This window comes from Henckelia pumila, chromosome 2, assembly GCF_033568475.1.
Source record: "Henckelia pumila isolate YLH828 chromosome 2, ASM3356847v2, whole genome shotgun sequence".
Taxonomy (NCBI): Eukaryota; Viridiplantae; Streptophyta; class Magnoliopsida; order Lamiales; family Gesneriaceae; genus Henckelia; species Henckelia pumila.
Genome location: NC_133121.1, coordinates 130786672 through 130808035, shown reverse-complemented (window position 1 = coordinate 130808035; position 21364 = coordinate 130786672). Strand labels below are relative to the sequence as shown.

The following is a 21364-nucleotide window of genomic DNA, read 5'->3' as shown; positions in this document are numbered from 1 at the left end:
CGATTATAAAACAGCCCACTAGGTTAAGAGTTGGGGGAAAAAAGAGAGAAATGAAAACGGACACGAGAACTGAAATCAAACCGATGAATTTGATCGACGGAATGGCTACAGCTAATATATTATTTAAGCAAATTGGTACATCAATAGCAATAGCTTCTGCATGTATCTAAGCCATTCTTCTCACAACCCACTGGTACACAACAAAGCCCAATACGGAACATCTGAAAGAAAAAGAGAGAGATTAATAGCAGCAAAGGATCCAAAGCAAGGCGTCAAGGCTTGTGAATCTTGTAGCCAAAAACTCTAGGAATATAGCTCTGTGACGGCTTTTGTGGCTTGAGGTGTCCGTAAGTCATCAAGAAGAGATTAGGGAATGTGGTTCCGAAATACGCTCCATCAATATCTTCGGCAGTAAAGGAAATCATCTGTCAAGCAAGTGTGCAACATATACTGGGAAAAGGTTCTACTCTGTCGATTCTCACATCTATTTTAGCAAATCCGACGTATATTGATGCAATCAAGATTGTTTATATCATGATATTTATGCTAATTTGTTTACTATTTGCGTGTGGGTGCACATGAGTTGGTGTGTGTGTGAAATAGGTATTGATTGTGAGATTGATCATTGATTTGGTGTTAAAAACATTCTTAATGCAACCCATGGCCACTAGGATGAACTTTTGTGTGTGTGCGTGTGTGTGTGTGTGTGTGCAGCGAAGTGGGGAGGGTTGTTACTTGTTAGCATGCAAATCAACCAGAAGATCAAGGCCTAATTGCAATAGGGAAATGGAAGGATACCGCCCTGGTACTTGGATCGAGGGTAGTAGATATCTTCACATTTGGGACAGTATACCTTCACTGTACTTGAGCGCGGGATGTCTGATTGTCCAACTGGAAGGCAAGGCTGTCCGGAGCAATAAACTCTTGAACATCTTCCAAAGTCATAGTTTTTGTACTTCTCTAACTGTTCAAGTTTCAGCTCAAGTTTCATATACGAGAATAATCCAAATAAAGAGTAGCCAATGAAAGCAGCCATAATCTGACCGACGGTGTTTACCATTGCAGCCATTCCCTTGCTTGTCAAGACGTATCTGACATGAACGAGTCCATAGAGCATTTCTGCAGCTGATTCAACCAGTTCATTCTGTTCCTCGTTAAACATATCGCCTACATACACTCATTGTGAATGCTATATCAGCAAACAAAAAATTACTCAACTTAAAAACGAACCAAATGGGGAAACAGTAAGCAGTAAATAGTAAATAAATCAATGGAATGCAGCTATGAGTATACCACAGCAAAAAACAAAACAAACAAACAAATTTAAGGCAACTACATAACTCCGAAACTTGAGTATAGGATGAAGGCATATGCACACCTACATATGAAAGTCGTTACAAAAGTCTCTGTAAGCTTATGATTTTCTTTGCCCATTACCAAAGCTTCCGCATAAAAAGCCAAACCACACCAAGACTCACATTTTGAAAACAAATAATTGAATAGAAAAAGTGCCGAAAATGATGATAAACGGCAAAATCACAAGATATATCTCAACAGAGAACAAGAAGGTTTTGGTAACATTATCCTCACTCACCCCTCACAGAAGATGATAACTAACAATACTACGACAAAGCGAATCCTCGCCCAGAAGCATTAATACCTCACTACCTTTGTCCACCAAATTTGTGTTTATTTTAATCCTTCAATTATGAGGCAAATAGTTGTGTCGTTGATCACAGAAAAATGCTCAATCTCAATGATTTATGATATTGGAAAAAGACAATAAAAAAAACTCAGTCGCAGGTGAACCAGTTACAATGCCACCAGATAATGATCCTTAATACAAAGCGATTTCAGTTTGTAGGTATTCACATATGGGACACCACTTTTGTGTTTGTTTGTTTTTTTATTTATTTAAAAAGTTGCAACAACTTGAATACCTATAGACAAAAACACAGAAGTTTGAGGTCTAACACAAAACAACTTAAACAACTTTCAGATCAAGCAACACTATCTGAAGTCAACAAAAAACACTATAGAGATTACCGTGAGAAGATTCAACATCAAGGATTAGGTCAAGTGCGTAATCGTAATAAGGGACTTGACTGCTCAATCCACAGAGATTAAAATCATCCTGTATATACTCATCATCAACTTCACAAAAGAACTCATTTCCTCTCAAGTTGCAAAACCATGAAATCCAAGATGTATCATCTCCATCAGAACCACTGACATCAGACCCTTCACTGTCTGTTTCAGATTCCTCTGCAAAATTCACACAGAATCACATTTTAGGTTTTTTTAACAATTACCGCTCTGTGTACACTATTGGCAAACAAAACAAACATATCTGCATACAGGTGCATATTATAAGTTTATAACATAGGCATAGTAATTCAGCTACTTGGATTCAAGTACAGGGCGATTAGGTTAAATTAAGCAAAGACTTGTCTCCTTGAAAGTGTTCGGCATACCAACAATTAGGTTAAATTTAAGGAATAAACAATCAATTATGAATATAACAAATTGGTCTATTCTAAACTACACAGGAAAGAACATTCTGCATACTGTCGGATGTTTGTGCCTACGATATATCACATGAAGAGAAACACTTTTGTGTTACAGATATGATTGGATACACCAAAACATATGTGCATATCACAGACTAGGCCTAATAAACAAAAACCAACCTATTGCATATTATAATTCTACTGCGGCAAAATTCACAAATCAAACCAGCAATATAACTCAAGGTTTCAGGTTTAAATTATGAGGAATTCAACACTCGAGAGTGGGAGCCTTAATTTTATAATCCTCAACGCAATCATCACAATTATGATGTTGAAGGCAACACATGCGTCTACAACATGAGGACATTGTTGAAAAGTCCAAACGCAATGCAAGAAGCTACCTGACTGGTTGAAACTTACAATCAGTAACCTTCTTAACTCTCTATTTCCAACTACTTCAATACTTCCATCTTAATGAAAAAGCGAGAATCAATACATTACAAGATCACGACCTCAATGTACTGCATCAGCAAAATAAATTTTAGAATAAAAGCTTCATACGCATCAGCAAAATCAAGTTTAGAACAAAAATTTCATACTCGAGATACACACATTCACGGTCATACCAACAACTGCAAAATAGATGATCCATTCACCAACGAGGGTTTCCAGACACATGGTTAAGATGTTAAACAACACATACATTCCACAAAAAAAAATAAAAATAAAACAATAACCACTTATTTCACTAACTTCCAGTAAATTTAAAAATCAAGACAATAATATCCACCGAACCAAAATTATTAACGAAATTCAGTCCCAGCAAAGACGAAATTTACCATCGGACTTGTTTTTGGTGATGTTGGCGGAGGAGCGGTTGTCTCGGTAGTCAATATTCCTTCCCGCGGTGACGGCGGAGTTAGGAGTCACGGTAACCGCACCAGCTTTGGTTCTAGAGGTGGAAGTAGAAGACTTCTCCGGAGGCTTGAAGCTCTCATCGTTGATTCGTTTTCGATCCAACGCATCCCCACCTTTGGATGGGCCTCCTCCCCCTCGATCTCGATACATGCTCATTTATATCCGAAGAATGAATTAGAAACCAACTACACCCCCATCGGTATCTGTGAGAATTACTGAATTTCGCAACTAGGGTTTCTTCATTTCAGCACGTATGGTGGCGTTGGACTTGGAGCCGTGATGGCTCGAGCTAGAGCGGAGCCGGTGGTCATTTTTCAGTGTTTATTTTCTTTCGGGAAAAATCTCGATTTAGTCCCAAATGTTTTGGGTCGTGTTCGGTTTAGTCCCAAATACATTTAATGGGCCGATTTAGTCCCAAACGTTTTACGTTTTTTCCCAATTCACTTCTCCGTCCATTTAATTGTTAATACAGACGAAAAAGTCTTGTCATTCCTAAATCCCGCCCTTATTTTTCTCACCAAATCGTCTTTTTCCCCCTCCCCTGTTGTCTAAATTCCTCACCGACCACTGTTGCCGATGTTCGCCGTCGGACCATTGTTTTCGGACGATCTTTGTTAAGGTTTCTTTTCTTTTTTTTCAATATCTTTTCTCTGTATGTATTGTATGTGGTCAATGGCTGGGTGTAGTAAATGAAGAGAAGGAATGGACCATACAAGATAAAGTCTTTACTTGTTTGTTTTAAAAATTTTGTTTTCTGAAGTTACATGTATGTGGTCCACGGCTGGTATATTGCTCGAATTTTTTTTACTTGTTTGTTTCAAAAATGAATGTAAGGAATGGAAAAATATATTGCTCGAGTTTTTTTTACTAGTTTGTTTCAAAATATTTTTTTACTTGTTTTTTACAAGATAGAGTCTTTACTTGTTTATTTCAAAAATGAAGGGAAGGAGTGGACCATACAGTATATTTCTCGAATTTTTTTATTGGCTCTGGAAATGAATGTGCTTCCTGATTTTGGGTTGCTGGAATTTGGAAAATATTTCATTGTCAAGAAAAAACTGTTTTCATGATTAATTGTTATTTATTTGACTTGTTATAAAGAAATTGAATTAAGAATCTTGAATTGAATGATAAAAAAAAGTTTATGTATTCTCTTGATGTGCCGATGATGATGTGCTTAAATTATATATATATATATATATAGGTTTCAATCGATCGGTGTTTGGGTGGATAAATAATGGCAAGACGAATTAATTCCTCAGTGGAGAGCACTCCAGATTACGGTAATTTCAGAATTTTCCATTGTCTCGCACTAGTATTTATATTATTCATTTTTTGAAAAATAATTTCGTTATTATTTTTTGTATAGGGATACTCAGAGAACCAAATTTGGTTACAATTAAAATGCACTACGGTGGAAAATTGAATTCTATAGGCAATCACGATGAATACATTGGGGGAAGTTTGGAATATTTCGATTTTTTTGATCTTGATAAGCTAGCAATGGTGGAGTTATGGGGTTTTGCTGAAGATCTTGGACTCAAAGATAAATATTCCATTAAATTTTTGCACAAAATCGGATATACTTTTAAGAGTGGGAGATATTTGGAGAACGATTCAGATGTATTGGAAGTTAGAAATCATATTCCGAAAAATTATGAGGTTGAGATTTTTATAGAACACTTAGATGCTTGTGTAAGTGTTTTGCCAAACCCTCTAGTTGAAGCTGAATTTGTTGATGATGATAATGATTTCATCGGAGACGGTAGTTGGATTGATGCTTTTGTTGAACATGAGATAGAATTGACAAAAGGAAAAAATGTTGTTGATGAGAGTGAAAATATAGATGATTTGCAAAAGATTATTGATGATGATGATGGCGAAGAAGATGTTTGTGCAGATAGTGATGGTTTGTATAGTCTTCATGATTCTGATGAGGGAGAAGTTAGAAATTATCCCAAGTTTAATCCGGAGCAAGATTCTGAAAATCCAAGTTTCAAGTTGGGTATGATTTTTTGCTCAAAGAAAGAAGTAAAATTTGCGATTCAAAGCCATTGCATCAGAAACGGAGTGCCGATAAGGTTTGTAAAGAATGATAATATTCGACTTTGGGCTAAATGCAAGAATAATCATTGTGATTGGACAATTCATGTTGCAAAGATGACTAATGATAGTTGTTGGCAAGTGAGAACATTCCACGATAAGCACAATAAATGTTCTTGGGATTTAAAAAACAAATGCATTACCTCAGCGTGGTTGGAAAAGACTTTTGTCAAGAGATTCAACACAAATCCTAAATTGGGAACAATTGAGTTTAGGAATGAGATTTGCGGTTCATTGAAGGCTGATGTTTCGAGAAAGGTTGCTTATCTGGCCAAGAAAAAGGCGCTTCAGTTGGTACAAGGGACTGCCGAAGAGCAATTTAGGCAAATAAGGAGGTATTGTGCTGAGTTAAAAAGATCAGATTCCGGGACAACAATAGTTTTGAAGTTGACCGAGGATGATGAAGGTCAAAGGTTCCAAAGACTATATATTTGTTTTTCTGCGTGTAAGCAAGGATTCAAGAATACATGTCGACGTGTCATTTGTGTCGATGGTTGTTTTTTGAAAGAAAATATGGTGGACAGCTTCTATCCGCCGTGGGGTTAGATCCGAATAACAATATATTTCCGATATGCTATGCATTGGTTGAGCGTGAAACAGCGGATACTTGGACATGGTTTCTCCAACTTTTGGATAAAGACATTGGGATTGGCAATGATCAGCAAGCTTGGACATTCATGTCAGATAAGCAAAAAGGTTTGATTAATGCATTTGAATCTCTGTTTCCTGATGCAGATAATAGATTTTGTGTTAGGCACTTACTCAACAACATGAAACGTGATGGGTTCAAGAGTGTAGCTGTTAAGATTGCCTTTTGGGCTGCGGCAAAGGCAACTAGAGTTGAAGAATTTCGATTACGAATGACACAGATGAAAGAAAGTGATGAAAATGCATATGAATGGCTTGCAAAGAAGCCTGAAAATCAGTGGTCTAAGGCATTTTTCAGCACATCTCCCAAATGTGACATCTTATTGAACAATATGTGTGAAAGTTTTAACAGCTTGATATTATATGCAAGGGAAAAACCAGTAATCGAGATGTTTGAGATGATACGAAATCTTTTAATGGCCAGATATCAAGTTAATAGAGAGAAGGCTGGGAGATGGAAGAGCCAGATTTGTCCAAAGATCAGAGATGTGTTGGCAAAGATCTACATTGATGTTGTTGGGTATTACCCCATGAAATCAGACGAGATGCATTACCAGATCACTAAGTTAGATGATAGACGTGATCAGCATTCAGTTGACCTATCAAGTAGGTCTTGCAGTTGTCGAAAATATGATTTGACAGGTATTCCTTGCAAACACGCAGTATGCGCCATTTGGTGCAAAAAAGAGGATCCAGAGGCATATGTTCACTCGTATTACACGGTGGAAACATATAAACGATGTTATTCATTGCCAATTATGCCCGTGAATGGACCAGATTTGTGGCCTACATGTGATTTGGCCCCTCCGCTGCCTCCCGTTTATAAAGAAAAAGCTGGAAGACCTGCGAAGTTGCGAAGAAGAGAATCAGATGAACCTCCCCCATCTTCTCAAAAAAAGTTGAAAGGTGTTAAAGAGTACAACAAATGCAAAAAATGTGGTGGATTAGGACATAACCAAAGAACTTGTTCACAACAAGTGCCTGCGACACGACAAAGTAGTGATTTTTCAGATTATGTTGCAGCGGATCTTAGTAGCAACCAAAGAATCGTGGATGATAATTTGTTGACAACTAGAAAGGAAAAACTACATGTAATTAAAAATAACAGTTTTAAAATTTATTGACTTTTTTTATTGTTTATGAAATCTTTTATTTATAAGTATTTACATGCAGGTGAGGAAACCACAACAAGCAGCAGTTAATGTTGAAGGAAACTCATGCTCACAATCATCAATAAATATAAGCTATGAAAAAATATTAGATAATTATTTTAAGAATTCAGTTTATGTATTGATATAATGCAAAGTATATTGTAAAATTTTATGTATTGATATAGGTCCTTGCCAAACCAGCTTTTGTGAAAGGTGGCGTAAACTTCACAACAGTATCACGTCTACGATCTTCTATGAGTGTTCAACCTAGAGATGTACAATCAGCTTCACAACAGTCTACTTCTTCAAAAACATCTGTCATGAAGAATTGAATTTTTCGGGGATATGTTTTCATATTTTGACTATTTGCCTAGGCTGCTGAACCTTAACAAATTGACACAGAAACTGTTGTCTTTGGTTGGACTTGGTGTATGAATTATCTAATTTTGAGGAACTTGTTCTATCAATATCTTTTTTTGGTTTTTGGTTGGACTTGGTGGATGAGTTGCTTGTTCTATCACTATTTTTTTTTGTTATAGATGATGTTCACAGGTTTAACTAAATCATTATTTATTTTATATGAATTTTTTGGATTGGTTTTAGAAGCGTGTGCTTCTGGAATTTTTTTAGGATTGGTTATGTGCATGACTGTTATCCTGTTATATTTTTTATTAGGATTGGTTCTGAAAATGAATGTGATTTTCATGAAATGAGTTTGCTTCTAGAAATTTTTTTAGGATTGGTTCTGGAAATTAATGTGCTTCTGGAATTTTTTTAGGATTGGTTCTGGAAATGAATGTGCTTCTGGATTTTTTTTATTGGTTCAGGAAATTAATGTGCTTCTAGTTTTGGAAATGAATGTGAATTTAAATGAATGTGCTTTCAGGTTCTGGAAATGAGTGATTTTATTGAAATGAATGTGCTTCTGGTTTTGGAAATTAATGTGATTTTATATATTTTGTTTGAATAATTCTTAGAAAATTGTTGATGTTAGAGCAGCTGTACATGAACTTTTCTTCTGGTTGTATATAAAAAATAGTTGGCTATATCTTGTTAACTTCCAAATACATTTGAATTTGGTTTCTGAATGTCATGTTTCAAGTCCAGTGTCTAAATATTTAATATATTACTAAATAGTAATTGGATGAGTCTAAAACAACACAAGTTATTTTAATTCCAGAAATTTTTTTACACATAATATTGTACTACAAAACAAGACCAACAACATATTTCAATATCCTTAACAATTATAAAATCAACTTCTACAATGATAAAGTCTAAAATCTCAGATTTCCATAAGATATTTAATCATCAACCAGTAATTTTCATAGATTCAAATATTCAATTTTTTTCTTCATATCTTCCATCGTTGCTTCAAAACTCGTTGCACATTTGTTGTTCTCGTTTGCTAAATTTGACAGCACATCTTTCAACTTGGCTAAATTTTCAGCTTGAGTAGATTCTCTACTTGCACTTGCACTTGCACTGGAAGTAGCGTGCAACCTTTCTTTGAAACTAGGCGTGGAGGAAGAAGCTGGAACTTACTTCTTCATTTAAGCATCAAAACAAAACAAAAAAACAAAAAGTTATTATCGGAATTCGGAACTCAAAAACTTCGTGAGCACAGCAAAACAAGACACTAAAAGGAAAAAAAAATTAAAATACATCGCATTCTAATCATTGCCTCGTTCCACAAATTTTTGAATTATACATAATCATCATTGTTCGTTCCACAAATACAGATGCTACACCACCAAATAATTATACGTCAGTAACATGCTTATATAATTACTCCATTACTCGTCCTGAAAATTCTACACAATAAATATGTTCAAAAAACAATATACTAAAATCAAATTTTAAAAAATAAGATAATATAAACGTTTATTATATGCTCAAAATCTGCTGCTCAATAATAATAAAATTTAAGATTAAGTCTTAGCCCCCATCTCTTACGGTAATGCATAGATACAAAGCATATATATATATATATATATATATATATATATATAATTCTTGTGTTTGTATCTGAATGAAGAGATCGAAAAAAAACAGCAGATTGTTTGGAGAATTAAAACACAGAGAAAAGAGTTTCCAAAAAAAAACCTTGAATGAGGAGTGGTGGCCAGCAGCTGGGCTACGGCGGCAGTGGCTGATGAGGAATTTGACAGCAGCGAAGAAGTAGGTTTCAGTAGAAGAATTTAGGGCCGATGAAATTTATGAAATTTGGGGGAGAAATTTGGGAGATGAAGTGTGTGTAATGTTTATCCCGTTTATCTTAACAGTTAAATGGACGGAAAAGTGAATTGGGAAAAAAAGTAAAATGTTTGGGACTAAATCGGCCCATTAAATGTATTTGGGACTAAACCGGGCAAGACCCAAAATATTTGGGACTAAATCGGGATTTTTCTCTTTTCTTTCTATTTCTTTTTCCCTCCTCAGTGTTTGTTAATTACAATTGCACCCGTACATGTTCTGTACAATGCAAACAAAAATATCTTTATTTTTATATTTCAATAAATAAGAGATAATTAATTGGTTATTTTAATATATAAACAAAAAATCATCACTATTTTTTATAGTTCAATAAATTTATTATTTATTATTAATAATTATCAAAAATCATCACTATTTTTATAGTTCAATAAATTTATTATTTATTATTAATAATTATCATCTCTCATGTTACTTTTTTTAAAAAAAATTAAAAAATATTACTTTCTCTTTAAATATAACAAAAAATTATTTAATGCACTCAAAATTTTCACATAGACTACCGTAGGAATGTAAACGAGCCGAGCTACTCGTGAGCAACTCACGAGTAGCTCGGTCAAAGCTCGACTCGAGTTTGATTTGACCGTGCTCGAGCTCGAGTAGCTCGAGCATACAATCGACCTCGAGACGAGTTTTGAAACTATATGATCGAGTAGCTCGCGAGCTACTCGATAAGCCACATATATATATATTAAAAAATAATATAAATATATATAAATATAAATATAATATATATAATATAATATTATATTTATATATTAATTTATTTATAATATTTATATATTTATTTATAATATTTAATTTAATTTATTTTATTTATTATATTTATATATTTATTTATTTTATAATATATATAATATTATATTATATTTATTTATTTATTAATATATTTTTAATTTTTATATATATATAATATAAAAGTTCGAGCTCGAGTACTCGAACTACAACCGAGCTCGAGCTCGGCTCGACTCGATAACACCCCTAGACTACCGTATTGATACTATTACCTAATAATAAGTGTTTGACTCGTGGAGAGTAATTAATTATGGTATGAATAGTGGAATTGTTTTTTATTTGACCTAAAATATATTCGTTATTTTTTTCAAAAAAAAAAAATATATATTCGTTATTTAAACTTAATTTATCTCTTATTTTAAAGAGCAGAACTTAATGATTATTTAAAATAATCGTAAGCATTTATTACAGTATCTCATTTTTTTAAATATATATTCAATTTATTTTAGATTATAATAGTGAAAATATGAATTAAAATACATAAAGTCTAATAATGAATCTATTACGAATCATATATCGGAATGTTAGCAGACAGGTGATTTGGAATTGGTGTGGGAAGATGAGCTAAAGAAAACCGCATATAACAATAGAAGGTTATAAACGTATAATTTAAATAAACATGCATCCATAAGCATGTAAAGGATCCGTGGCGCAATGGTAGCGCGTCTGACTCCAGATCAGAAGGTTGCGTGTTCGATTCACGTCGGGTTCAAATCCTGTAACCATATATCAGATCCTTTTTTAAAAAACTCTTTAGTTTTTATTAAATTTCTCATTAATTATATTCCATATTTTTTCCCCTAATATTCTCCGATTTTATTACAAAAAGGCTTAATTTGCATTTGTTTACATTCTCTGTGTTATGTTATTGCTTATTGACACCACGCTTTTGTTTTAAGATTGCTCGACCATTCCGTCGGGTCAAGTTTCGAATTTGAACACAAAATTAGGAACAGATACATAAAAAAATAATTAATGGTAAAAACAACTTTCCACTCAAACTGATCTACCGTTAGTAACACATTACATGAGAATCATGTTGGACAATAATCAGTACTGAAATTAAATTAATAAATCCGAAAACAGTGGGCAAAACAAGTGAAGGTAGGCCTTGAACATTGTTGGTTAGTAAGCCATGAAACTAAAACTATTAAAATAGAAGACCAAGTTTGGTCGAGATTTTCAGACTCCGACTCTTGATCCAGAATTTACATCCACCTGAGTTGCGTGCTGGAAACCTTTCGTTGCTATCCAATCATTCTTGAACTTCTTATAATATAATGTTACTCGACGGATAAAAATGGTTCTTGCAAAACCATAGTTCAGATGCAAGGTAGAGACAAGCAAGATAGGTTGTGCACTCCGCTGGTGAGATTCTAGACCCATCAACTCTATAATCTCTGCTATCTGTACAACATAATTTTAAATCTCATTAGAAATAACAATTGATTTGCAGAGAACAATAAACATTCAAGATCAAGATTCAAGACATATGAATGCTCAAAACTTAAAGACCACCTGGTTAAAAGCCGCACATATAATCTGTAGCATGCAGCAAACCAGAGACTTTACAAGTCCGTAATCTAAAGTTTGTAGTGATTGATCGAACACCTACACATTTCTTAGGGCCTCCTCTTAAGTTGCAAATTCAAATACTTGACTCTTCCCAAACTCGCAAACCATTAAAACTCGGGTAATTACACCACATTTTCCATTTTCCTGAAACATGCTTCTTCCAATTCTCTCACAAATGCTTGATAGTGCCTTATTTAACAGACAAAAATGCATAAAGACGCCACCAACTCGCACAAGGTGAAGTGTTCAACACACTACCAATTGTATAAGTTTATGTTTATAAGCAAAGTTTCGATGCAATTCATCCATCCATGTAAAGCTTCCAATTACATTGTCAATGAGAATATGGCCTTCAGCAAAATTGTCAACACAATGCAAGGTTAAGGTTAAGCCACATTTAACTCAAGAACAAGCAAGAACCAATAAGTAATCAACTTATGAATCCCTGAAGCTGGAGTTTACAAGTAAAGAGCATGGAAAATGAATAACTTCTAACCGATTAGCAAAAGAAAAAATCCAACTTCTAAGTAACAGATGTCACGATTCACTAATTTACATTTCAAAAATCCCAATCTACAGGGGAAAAAGGGTTTGTAATCTTTACCATTACAGAAGCAACTCATCATCTAGCTCCAACTCCATTCGAGCACTGGGGAGTCGACACTCTTTTTGCTTTCTTGGTAGTTCTCTCAGAAATTGTATTAGCAAATGCTTCCACAATCCTCTGCTGCGATTCAAGAATCATTTCGGTCCTCTTCAACTCCATCTCCATTCGCATCTCCTCCACTTGTCGCGCCATATCCATCTTCACCTTCTCAGTTCTCATAAACCCCTCCCCTAACGCATGTATCGCCTCAACCACCTCGCTCACACCGGAGTCCCCTTTTGAAATCTCAGAAACCCTCTTTCCCATTTCGTTCTGCCCGAAGTATCCATCTCTCCTATGGGTGGTTCCGTATCCACTGTTAACAGAATTGATAAATCTAGGGTTACGGTTGTAATGATTTTGACCACCAATTTCGTTGTGGCAACCATGCACCTTCGTCTCGGCTGGCCCTGCACTTACCATCCCAGGGATCTTGATCCGAAACCCAGATGCTGCCCCATTACTAACAGGCGCTTGAGTACCGAAACTATCCATCTGATTGCCATACAAATTGTGGATGCGCTTGATGCTGTTCTTGTGGTCACTTTCTTCTTCATCATCATCTGTAGAAGGAGGAGAAGGGCGGTTGTTAGGCCCCTTTTCCATGGCGTGCATGCTCTGAAAGTGCGCCCACGATGAGGGGAATCCGCGGACGCCGCCGTGCGCGGCGGCTCTCTGGATCTCGGCTCGATATCTCTTGCGCAGCTTCTCCATCTTGTGGCGGCACTGAACGGCGGTCTTGGGAGGACTCGAATGAAAACGCGACGCGACTTCGTCGGCCACTTCCTGCCAGTGATTGGCCCGGAGGTTTCCCCGGCGTAAGGAGTACCATTTCTCTTGGTAAGCCTCGATGAGGACGCTTGTTTCCTCGGGGGACCAGCACGGCGGCGGAAGGCGGCGAGAGGCGGAAGGGAGAGCCAAGGTGGCAGTGGGGATGTTATCGTCGGAAGAATTGGAGACGATGGTGGTGGTCATGGTTGAGATCTGGGAGACGGTGGTGGAGAGAGGAGGTAGTTGTGTGGCATAATGAATGGAATGGGTGGGGTAGGGTTGTTAAAGGGGCGGCAGGCGGGCTGAGTGGGAGGATCTAGAAAGATGAGTGGCCACCGCTTAGGGAGGCGGGTGAAGGCGCGTGATTTGGAATTTTTGGTTTGGGCTAATGTCTGAGCCCGCCTCCTTGGCCGCGTAAGGCGGCGGGATCGTAACATTTTGGCCTTCATGGAGCGGATCGGAGGAGCTGTCATCTATTCTTTTGAATTGTTATACGTCAACCCAGCGGGAATAATTTGGCAAATTTATCTTTTTTTGGTCTCGACTTGCATTTTCCCCCATTTTATTATTCAATTTATGCGGTTAAACTTATTAAACATTGGCATTTTTTAAAAAAAATTTTAAGAGATAGATATTAAAATCGTCCAAAAATTCGGTAGTGTTTGCAACCTCTAAAAATAAACGATTATGAATATTATTTTCATTAATGGCAAACACTAATAAAATATGTAAGACCCATTTTGACAATATAAAATAATAAAAGATCAAAATTTTAAAAAAAAAACATAAAATACAATATTACAATTTCTCCTGGAAAATTATAACTTACGTAAAATCAGCTCAGAATTTTTAAAGGATTGCTTATAATTTACTATACCCAAAACAAATCTATAATAATAATGATTTAATGTTAGATATATCATTTATTTAACACAAAAATTTATGTAAAACAATTTTATGGATCGATTTTGTGAGATAGATCTCTTATTTGTCTCACATACATGGACTGGTACAAAATCTATTGGTTAATTTTTTATATGTGTTGGGTTGGGCTTAATTTGAATATAAGTATTGGATTTAATGTAAATATAGGTGGTTGGATTTGAAATGTATATACAATGACAATGGATTTATTACTTAATTATGCTATATTTTTCAAAATAATATATCGATATTAATCGATCCAAATTGACTCAAGGATTTTTCAAAAAAATAACAGTTGGCTTAAATATTAGTCCAACTATAGATATGTTATTATATGATTGTTAAAAACATACAAAAATACTTCAAAAAACTAGCTTACTAAAAATTGTTTTTTTATTTATTTGTTTAGCATTTAATATTTAAATATATATGTTACGATATATTTAATTTATTATATATATTAATCTTGATATGTTATATTTATACTAAAAGTTTATAATTTGTATCAAATTCAGCTCACCCGAATATAATATCCTGGCTCTATCCCTACTCAGATATGAAAAAATATTACTTTTATGTCGAAAGTATTATTTTTTAATATAAATATGGTAGAGTTGATTCGTCTCACGAATAAATATCTATGAGATTATCTCACAAAATAACTACTTTTTTTAATCATGTGGAATCTCAAATTTTAGACTCCGTACGTTCATTTGGTTGCGGTCGAGTTTATATGATTGAAGCCCAGATTTTAATCTGATAACGTGAAATAAACCAAAATATTGTAGCATTGGACCAAGCATGAGGGCATCACATTCAAACCAATTCTAGCTAGAGGTGTCAAAATGGGTTAGATCCATCGGGTTGGCCCACCAAAACCCGCCAAATTACACGTAGACCCGCTGGATTGGCCTGTCCCGTCACCTAAAATATGTGGTTGAATTGATGTTTTTTCAACCCGCCTAAAAGGTGGACCGGCCCGTCCCGTCCCGTTTTGACACCTCTAATTCTAGCATCTATTTAATCCATTTTGTTATATTATAGTACTTTAAATAATTATTGAATTTGTTATAAATATATTATTATTTATAGATGATTATCTTATTAAAGATATGTGATCAAGATAAATATGTAAAGATAATATTTGTACAGATTTGTATCTTGTAATTTTTCCCTATAAATAGGGGTGATTGAGTTCAATAAAATTTGTACCTGAGTATTGACTCATATGATTCTCTCTTCTCTCATGAATTCTCTCTATTCATCTCTCTTATTCATTTATGATTTATAATACGTTATCAGCACGATGTTGTAACCAACTGAGAATGAAAATAATTCTCATTTTATTGATGCTATTGGAATAGCACAATCGATTTTATGAGAGATGTTCATTGGTGCTCTAGAAGTAGCACAATGAAATAATTGATATATTGGTACCCATGAAATATCATGAATATGTTGATGGCTATAAAGTAGCACAACATAATTTTATATTGAGAATTCGAAGAAATTCATGATCATGATATAATGAATTGAGAATTTTGAGAGATTCATGCTTACAATTTTGATATTTGAAAAGATATTCATGAATTCATGATATAATATACTGAATATTGAGATATTCAAGATTAAGATCTGACATAAGTCAAATATATTGAGAATCTAAAGAGATTCCTAGTTATAATATAATATATTAAGAATCTGAATATATTCATGATAAAGATGAGATATATGATTTCGTATATTGAGAAAGTGAAAAAATCATGATTGATATCTGATATGATATCAAATATCTATAAATATCATTGAAGAAATTGTTCTCATGTCATAATATATCAATATTGAAATATTGATAAAAAAGATACAAGATTTGATAATATTCTTGAAGAATATTAATATAAAATCCAAAATTTGGAAATATTCTCGAAGAATATAATGTAATGCCCTTTTGGTTGTTGAGATCTTATTAATTGAGAAATTTGGTACAATTTCTCAAAGAATATCGATATATGATCTAAAATTGTCAATATCCATAAGAAAAGATTATTAAATATGTATGTGATATATATATCAAAAGATATTGACTTGATATCGATTCAAATCATATATTTGTTTTTAATGCTCTAGAAGAAGCATGCTATATTATTTGTCACTATTTTTATGAATAGCGACTTGATGTTCAATGATGAACTGCATAGGCTATTGATTGACGATTATGAATGTGCGATAGTAAGATCGCAACACTATTAATCGAAAAAGAAAAATAAACGTTAAACCCAATGAATTGGATCATCATCTATATTGGGCAACGACGACGATAGATTGATGGTAGCTTATGCATGATGATATTAATGGGTTAATATATGACTAACTTCAAGCCATTTTATTTATTTATTGAACTAATTTATTTTGACAAATTGAGTTTTTATTTATGTTTAAACTAAAAAAAAAAAAAAAATCTAACATGTGTTTTGATTCACATAAATTATTTTGAAGATATAAAATAAGAACTAAAAATTTTGTGAATCTATTAGTCAATATATTGCATGACATATTGATTATGCAATTTGGTGATAAATTTTCTGATTTGAAAAATTTTATATTTTAAGTATATATTGGGTTGTTACATCTTTATTCCGTAAAATTTTGATTATGGATTTTAAATTCCTCAATTTTGACTGTGGATATAAATTTTGAATTTTTTCAATCATTTGATTATGCAATCATTTTTTAAATAAATGATAGAATATTTTTATCACATGTTATTATCTTACATGTAGGAACATAAATTTAATGTGAGATGACATTTGTTATAGATTGAATGTCATTGTTGAAGGTAAAAGATCTACTTGGTGTATACAAGAATTTTAAAAGGTACGTTCGATTTCACAATTTTAATTATTTTAATATAATATATTATTTATATTATTTTGTTCAAGGAAAGACAATTATGACAATTGTCTAATTAATGTGGTCCATTCTTTTAAGTGGATGTGACAGTGCCAATGAACACAGTTGATACACTGTAGTTTAATTCTTCAAGGAAGAATATGTCATCCCGTATGAAGCGAGATATGAATTTGGCACAAACTATTGAGATATACGTCATAATCAAGTATTGTACTAAACGTACATCGATATCTCGTATCACTATCGTACCTGAAGTACGTAAAAAGATTTATTGATATCTATAAAGCAAGATATAACAGTTTGTGGAGACCATTGATGTATATCCAAATCATATGTTTCATCGTATGTTGATTGAATGTTTGAAAGATCTATAAGATCGCTTGATTGACGATGAAAAAAGATGATCTGCTTGATATTATAAAATAGTAATACACAATAATGATGTATATGTATTTTTGAATCTAGCAGATATTGATTTGGTTTAAATAGTATATTACAAATCAATATTTCTAGAAGAGCTAAAGAGCTCTAAAAGTATTATTGATACAAATACTTTCAGAGTTTGGCATAATGAATTGAATTGAGCATTCAAATTATATAAATAGTTAAAAAACTATTGATAGTGCACAAAGATGTTGATGAATAAGCCAAAAGTTTTTGAATCGATAAATATAAAGTTTTTTGAATCAAAGATCCAGAAGATTTTATGAATTCTTATTTATGGCTTAGCGAAATTGATGGCACTATCATAAAAGCTCAAATTGATAGAAGCCCCCATATTATCTGGAATGAATAAATAACGTGGGCCCACGAAGCACAACATTATGTTTGCAAAAATACGTATTGAGAAAAACTTCCAGAATATATAATCAAGACAAGCTTGATCAAAAAGAGGATATGCATATCAATTTCATGATTATAAATACATTGGTTTAGTTGATTTATTTTGCCTTCAATCAACTATTAAATCATGAGAATAAATGCGTCATATTTGGGGATATCTGAAAGATATATTATAAATATTATGCCAAATGCTCATGTACTGAAAGTAAATGTTTGTGCAAGAAATGCACTACAATAAATCTCTTGAAGGGATTGTCAATATGTTGGAAATAAATTAAATCTTATGATCAATTATCTTGAGAAATGAGATTTTATGACGCGACATTCTCATTTATTATTCTTGTAAAACAATGTTTTCAACATTGAGGGAGAGGAAATAGAAGCTACAAGAAATAAATCACGTGTCATGGTTGCTAGTAGAAGACTTTTTAGAACAATAAAATTATCTAGCTAGCCTCTGGAATGTAATAAAATTCAGATGAAAATAAATTAATTATTCTACGCGGCGGTGCTCTCGTCGTGCAAGTCAAGTTTGTTCGTTAGTTGCCTTTTAATTTCTTGAATACAAACAATTACATTTAGTCAAGTCTTCCTAAAAAAAATGGAACAAAAAAAGAAAAAGAAAGACGACCAAGAAATAAACCATGAAATCTACCCCCTGCCAGTTGAGCATAACAAGATTGAAAAATAACTCCCACGTGTATTAATCGGTTCACATTTACTATATTTGTATATAATTATTTTATTTATTGTAGGCTTCGACGTTTTATAACTTGTTTCGCAAGTAGATATATAGGACTAACTGGGTAAATGAAAATAAATTAACCCGTAGCGTAGACTTGGAATCATAAGCCACCTTTTCAAAGAAGCAGGTATTTTGTTGACAATTGTGACAAATCCCATACATATGAAATAATATATATTATTATTTTTTTTGAAATATATTATTATTATTCTTATTATTATTATTATTATTAATCTTAGAATAATGTCCAAATAACATGTATATCATTATTAATATTCAAGAACAAGGAAACATGCATGTGGAGATTATGATTTATGATACGTACGGATGCAAATATAAATAAAATACGATGTTAATAAAATACGATGTTATACTTACATCAGATCCATTTTTGACAGTGCAAACAGTCATTGAGTCATCGAGTGATTTGAGTTATGTTGGACTATGCGATTCAGAGATTAAGGAATTGCTATCTAATTTAACAATTTTTTATTTTTTTTATGTTAGGAGATCGGCTAATGTTGTAGCTCACTCTCTAGCAAAATTTGTTCTTTCCTCCCCTACGCCTTTTTACTGGGTGCCTGAGAGTCTTCCTGCTTGATTGATCAATCTTGTAACTATGGATTCTTTGTCTTCGTAATAAAATGTGAAAAAATTGTTTTTTGGTCCTATATGTTTGTCACTTTGCGATTTCAGTCCTTTATATATTCAAATTTTAGTTTTAGTCTGCTATCTTTATTTTTTTGACAATTTTAATCATTTTTTCCGATGTGGCGCTGACGTGGCACCTAGGGGTGGGCGTCGGGTCGGGTTCCTCGGGTTCGGGTAGTTCGTGTCGGGTACCCGAACTTTTCGGGTAGTAAAAATACTACCCGAACCCGAAATTTATTATGCACTACCCGACCATTCGGTTACCCGAAAAAGTCGGGTAGTTTCGAGTACCCGACCTCGGGTACCCGAAATTTATAACCAAGAAACAGAAAAGAGCCATTGCACTCCCTCAATTCTCCCCTTTTGAGTTTTAATATAATATATATGTATAAATTATAATATATATATATATATATATATATATATGTGCCATAATTATTTTATAAATATATAATATATATAGGTCGGGTACCCGAATAAATTTCGGGTAGACACTTGTCTACCCGACACCAACCCGAACACAAATAATCGGGTTTGGGTAATTACCCGAACCCGATATTTTCATGAAATTACCCGACCCGATCGGGTCGGGTCGGTACCCGATACCCGATGTAAAAACGTCCACTCCTAGTGACACCAATTCAGTGCTGATGTGGAGCTGACGTGTACAGTGCCACGTAAGCATTTTCGAATAAAAAGGATCGAAATTGCCAAAAACCGAAACATACAGGACTAAAACTGAAATATGAAAACATTAATGACCAAAATCGAAAAGTGACAAATATACAGGACCAATTTTGCACTTTTCCCGTAAAATGTTACAAGCTTTTGTCAAAATAATATTAATAATAATATCGTACCAAAATCCACGTACGTACGATAACTTCAAATTAATTAGTGTTTGTGAACTGATCTTTCTTTCATAAACTAAACTAGGGAAACGAGAGAAATTGTATATAAATTGTGCTATTGTAATTTGTACATATATGCTTGGGAAAATTAGTTTTTGTTCACTAACTTGTCATCAATTTTGGTTTTAGTATATTAAGGCACCGTTCTGTTCACCATATTACTAATATATGTATAATATTATTTATCTATATATTAATTATTTATTTTACATCAATCAAATCATTAATTATTTATCTCACATCAATCAAATCATTGAACTCAAATTTCTATATGACCCCTTATAAATAATTTAATTTTTATTTTATTTATATTAAAAGGACAAAATAGTCATTTAACATTTTTATATAAAATTTAATCAATCAAATCAAATAAACCATAATATATCAATCAAATCCAATATTATTTTAACTATTATTTCTTATTTATTTTTTATTATATTATATTACTTATCTATATATTACTTATACCATATCTCAAACCAAACGGTGCCTAACTTTATAATTTTTGACTATTTTGAGATAATTGTTGATGTGACAGTTTGACAAGACAACAATTTCCAAAGTCATATTGATATTTTTTCGTGTTACATCAACAATTGAACACAAATATCAGAAATTTAATAAATTATAAATTGGAAAACAAAATTATTTTCCCTATATGTTCAGTTGGATGAATGAGAAATGAATCACGATTTCTTGTTTAGCTTTCGAGAGTTTTGCTCCTTTTTCAAAAATAGATACAAGATTTCGAGTTCAAATGGATATATTATATATGTTCGATATATTACGATCTAACATTCCACATTTCATCCATGGACGAGGGTTCACGACTTTCGTTTATACAATCTATTTTTTTTTTAAAAAAATAGTTTTCATTAAGAAAAATAACTCGAATTTGGTCAAATTAATTAAATCACTTTATTAGCTACATAAAAGACTTAGACCAAGTCCAAATTAATTTGTGGTTAATTTTTGTCTCAAAACAAAAT

The 21364-nt window shown here is 33.1% G+C and overlaps 2 protein-coding genes and 1 non-coding gene across 5 annotated transcripts; 1 reads left to right on the top strand and 2 right to left on the bottom strand.

Annotated features, from left to right (window-relative positions):
- Nucleotides 1–70: 70 nt before the first annotated feature.
- On the bottom strand, nt 71–3755 carry LOC140881116 (casein kinase II subunit beta-1-like). Its single transcript, XM_073286164.1, has 5 exons — nt 3350–3755; nt 2047–2265; nt 1058–1167; nt 799–964; nt 71–403 (listed from the first exon to the last, which is right to left on the bottom strand). The coding sequence occupies exons 1-5, from the start codon at nt 3582–3584 to the stop codon at nt 273–275; spliced, it is 861 nt and encodes a 286-aa protein (XP_073142265.1). The 5' UTR covers nt 3585–3755; the 3' UTR covers nt 71–272.
- A 7284-nt stretch (nt 3756–11039) lies between these two features.
- Nucleotides 11040–11111, top strand: TRNAW-CCA (transfer RNA tryptophan (anticodon CCA)). Its single transcript has one exon. It is a non-coding gene; the product is annotated as a tRNA-Trp (tRNA).
- Nucleotides 11112–11375: 264 nt separating this feature from the next.
- On the bottom strand, nt 11376–13856 carry LOC140881624 (uncharacterized). 3 transcript variants are annotated; one of them, XR_012150025.1, is made up of 3 exons: nt 12579–13856; nt 11918–12324; nt 11376–11806 (listed from the first exon to the last, which is right to left on the bottom strand). XR_012150025.1 is itself a non-coding variant. In XM_073287085.1 (2 exons), the coding sequence occupies exon 1, from the start codon at nt 13593–13595 to the stop codon at nt 12597–12599; it is 999 nt and encodes a 332-aa protein (XP_073143186.1). In that variant the 5' UTR covers nt 13596–13856; the 3' UTR covers nt 11376–11802; nt 12579–12596. The 3 variants fall into 3 exon arrangements, 2 of the variants coding, with proteins under 2 accessions (XP_073143186.1, XP_073143184.1); XM_073287085.1 differs by lacking the exon at nt 11918–12324 and having other exon boundaries at nt 11376–11802; XM_073287083.1 differs by lacking the exon at nt 11918–12324 and having other exon boundaries at nt 12579–13855.
- Between the last annotated feature and the right edge of the window lie 7508 nt (nt 13857–21364).

What these genes read in the sequence shown, in the direction of transcription:
- LOC140881116 (XM_073286164.1), bottom strand. Translation starts at nt 3,584, where the DNA reads ATGAGCATGTATCGAGATCGAGGGGGAGGAGGCCCATCCAAAGGTGGG. An exon ending in CACCAAAAACAAGTCCGATG is followed by an intron (nt 2,266 to 3,349) that starts GTAAATTTCGTC and finishes TGAATTTTGCAG; the next exon opens with AGGAATCTGAAACAGACAGT. An exon ending in GCAAGGGAATGGCTGCAATG is followed by an intron (nt 965 to 1,057) that starts GTAAACACCGTC and finishes AAACTTGAACAG; the next exon opens with TTAGAGAAGTACAAAAACTA.
- LOC140881624 (XM_073287085.1), bottom strand. Translation starts at nt 13,595, where the DNA reads ATGACCACCACCATCGTCTCCAATTCTTCCGACGATAACATCCCCACT.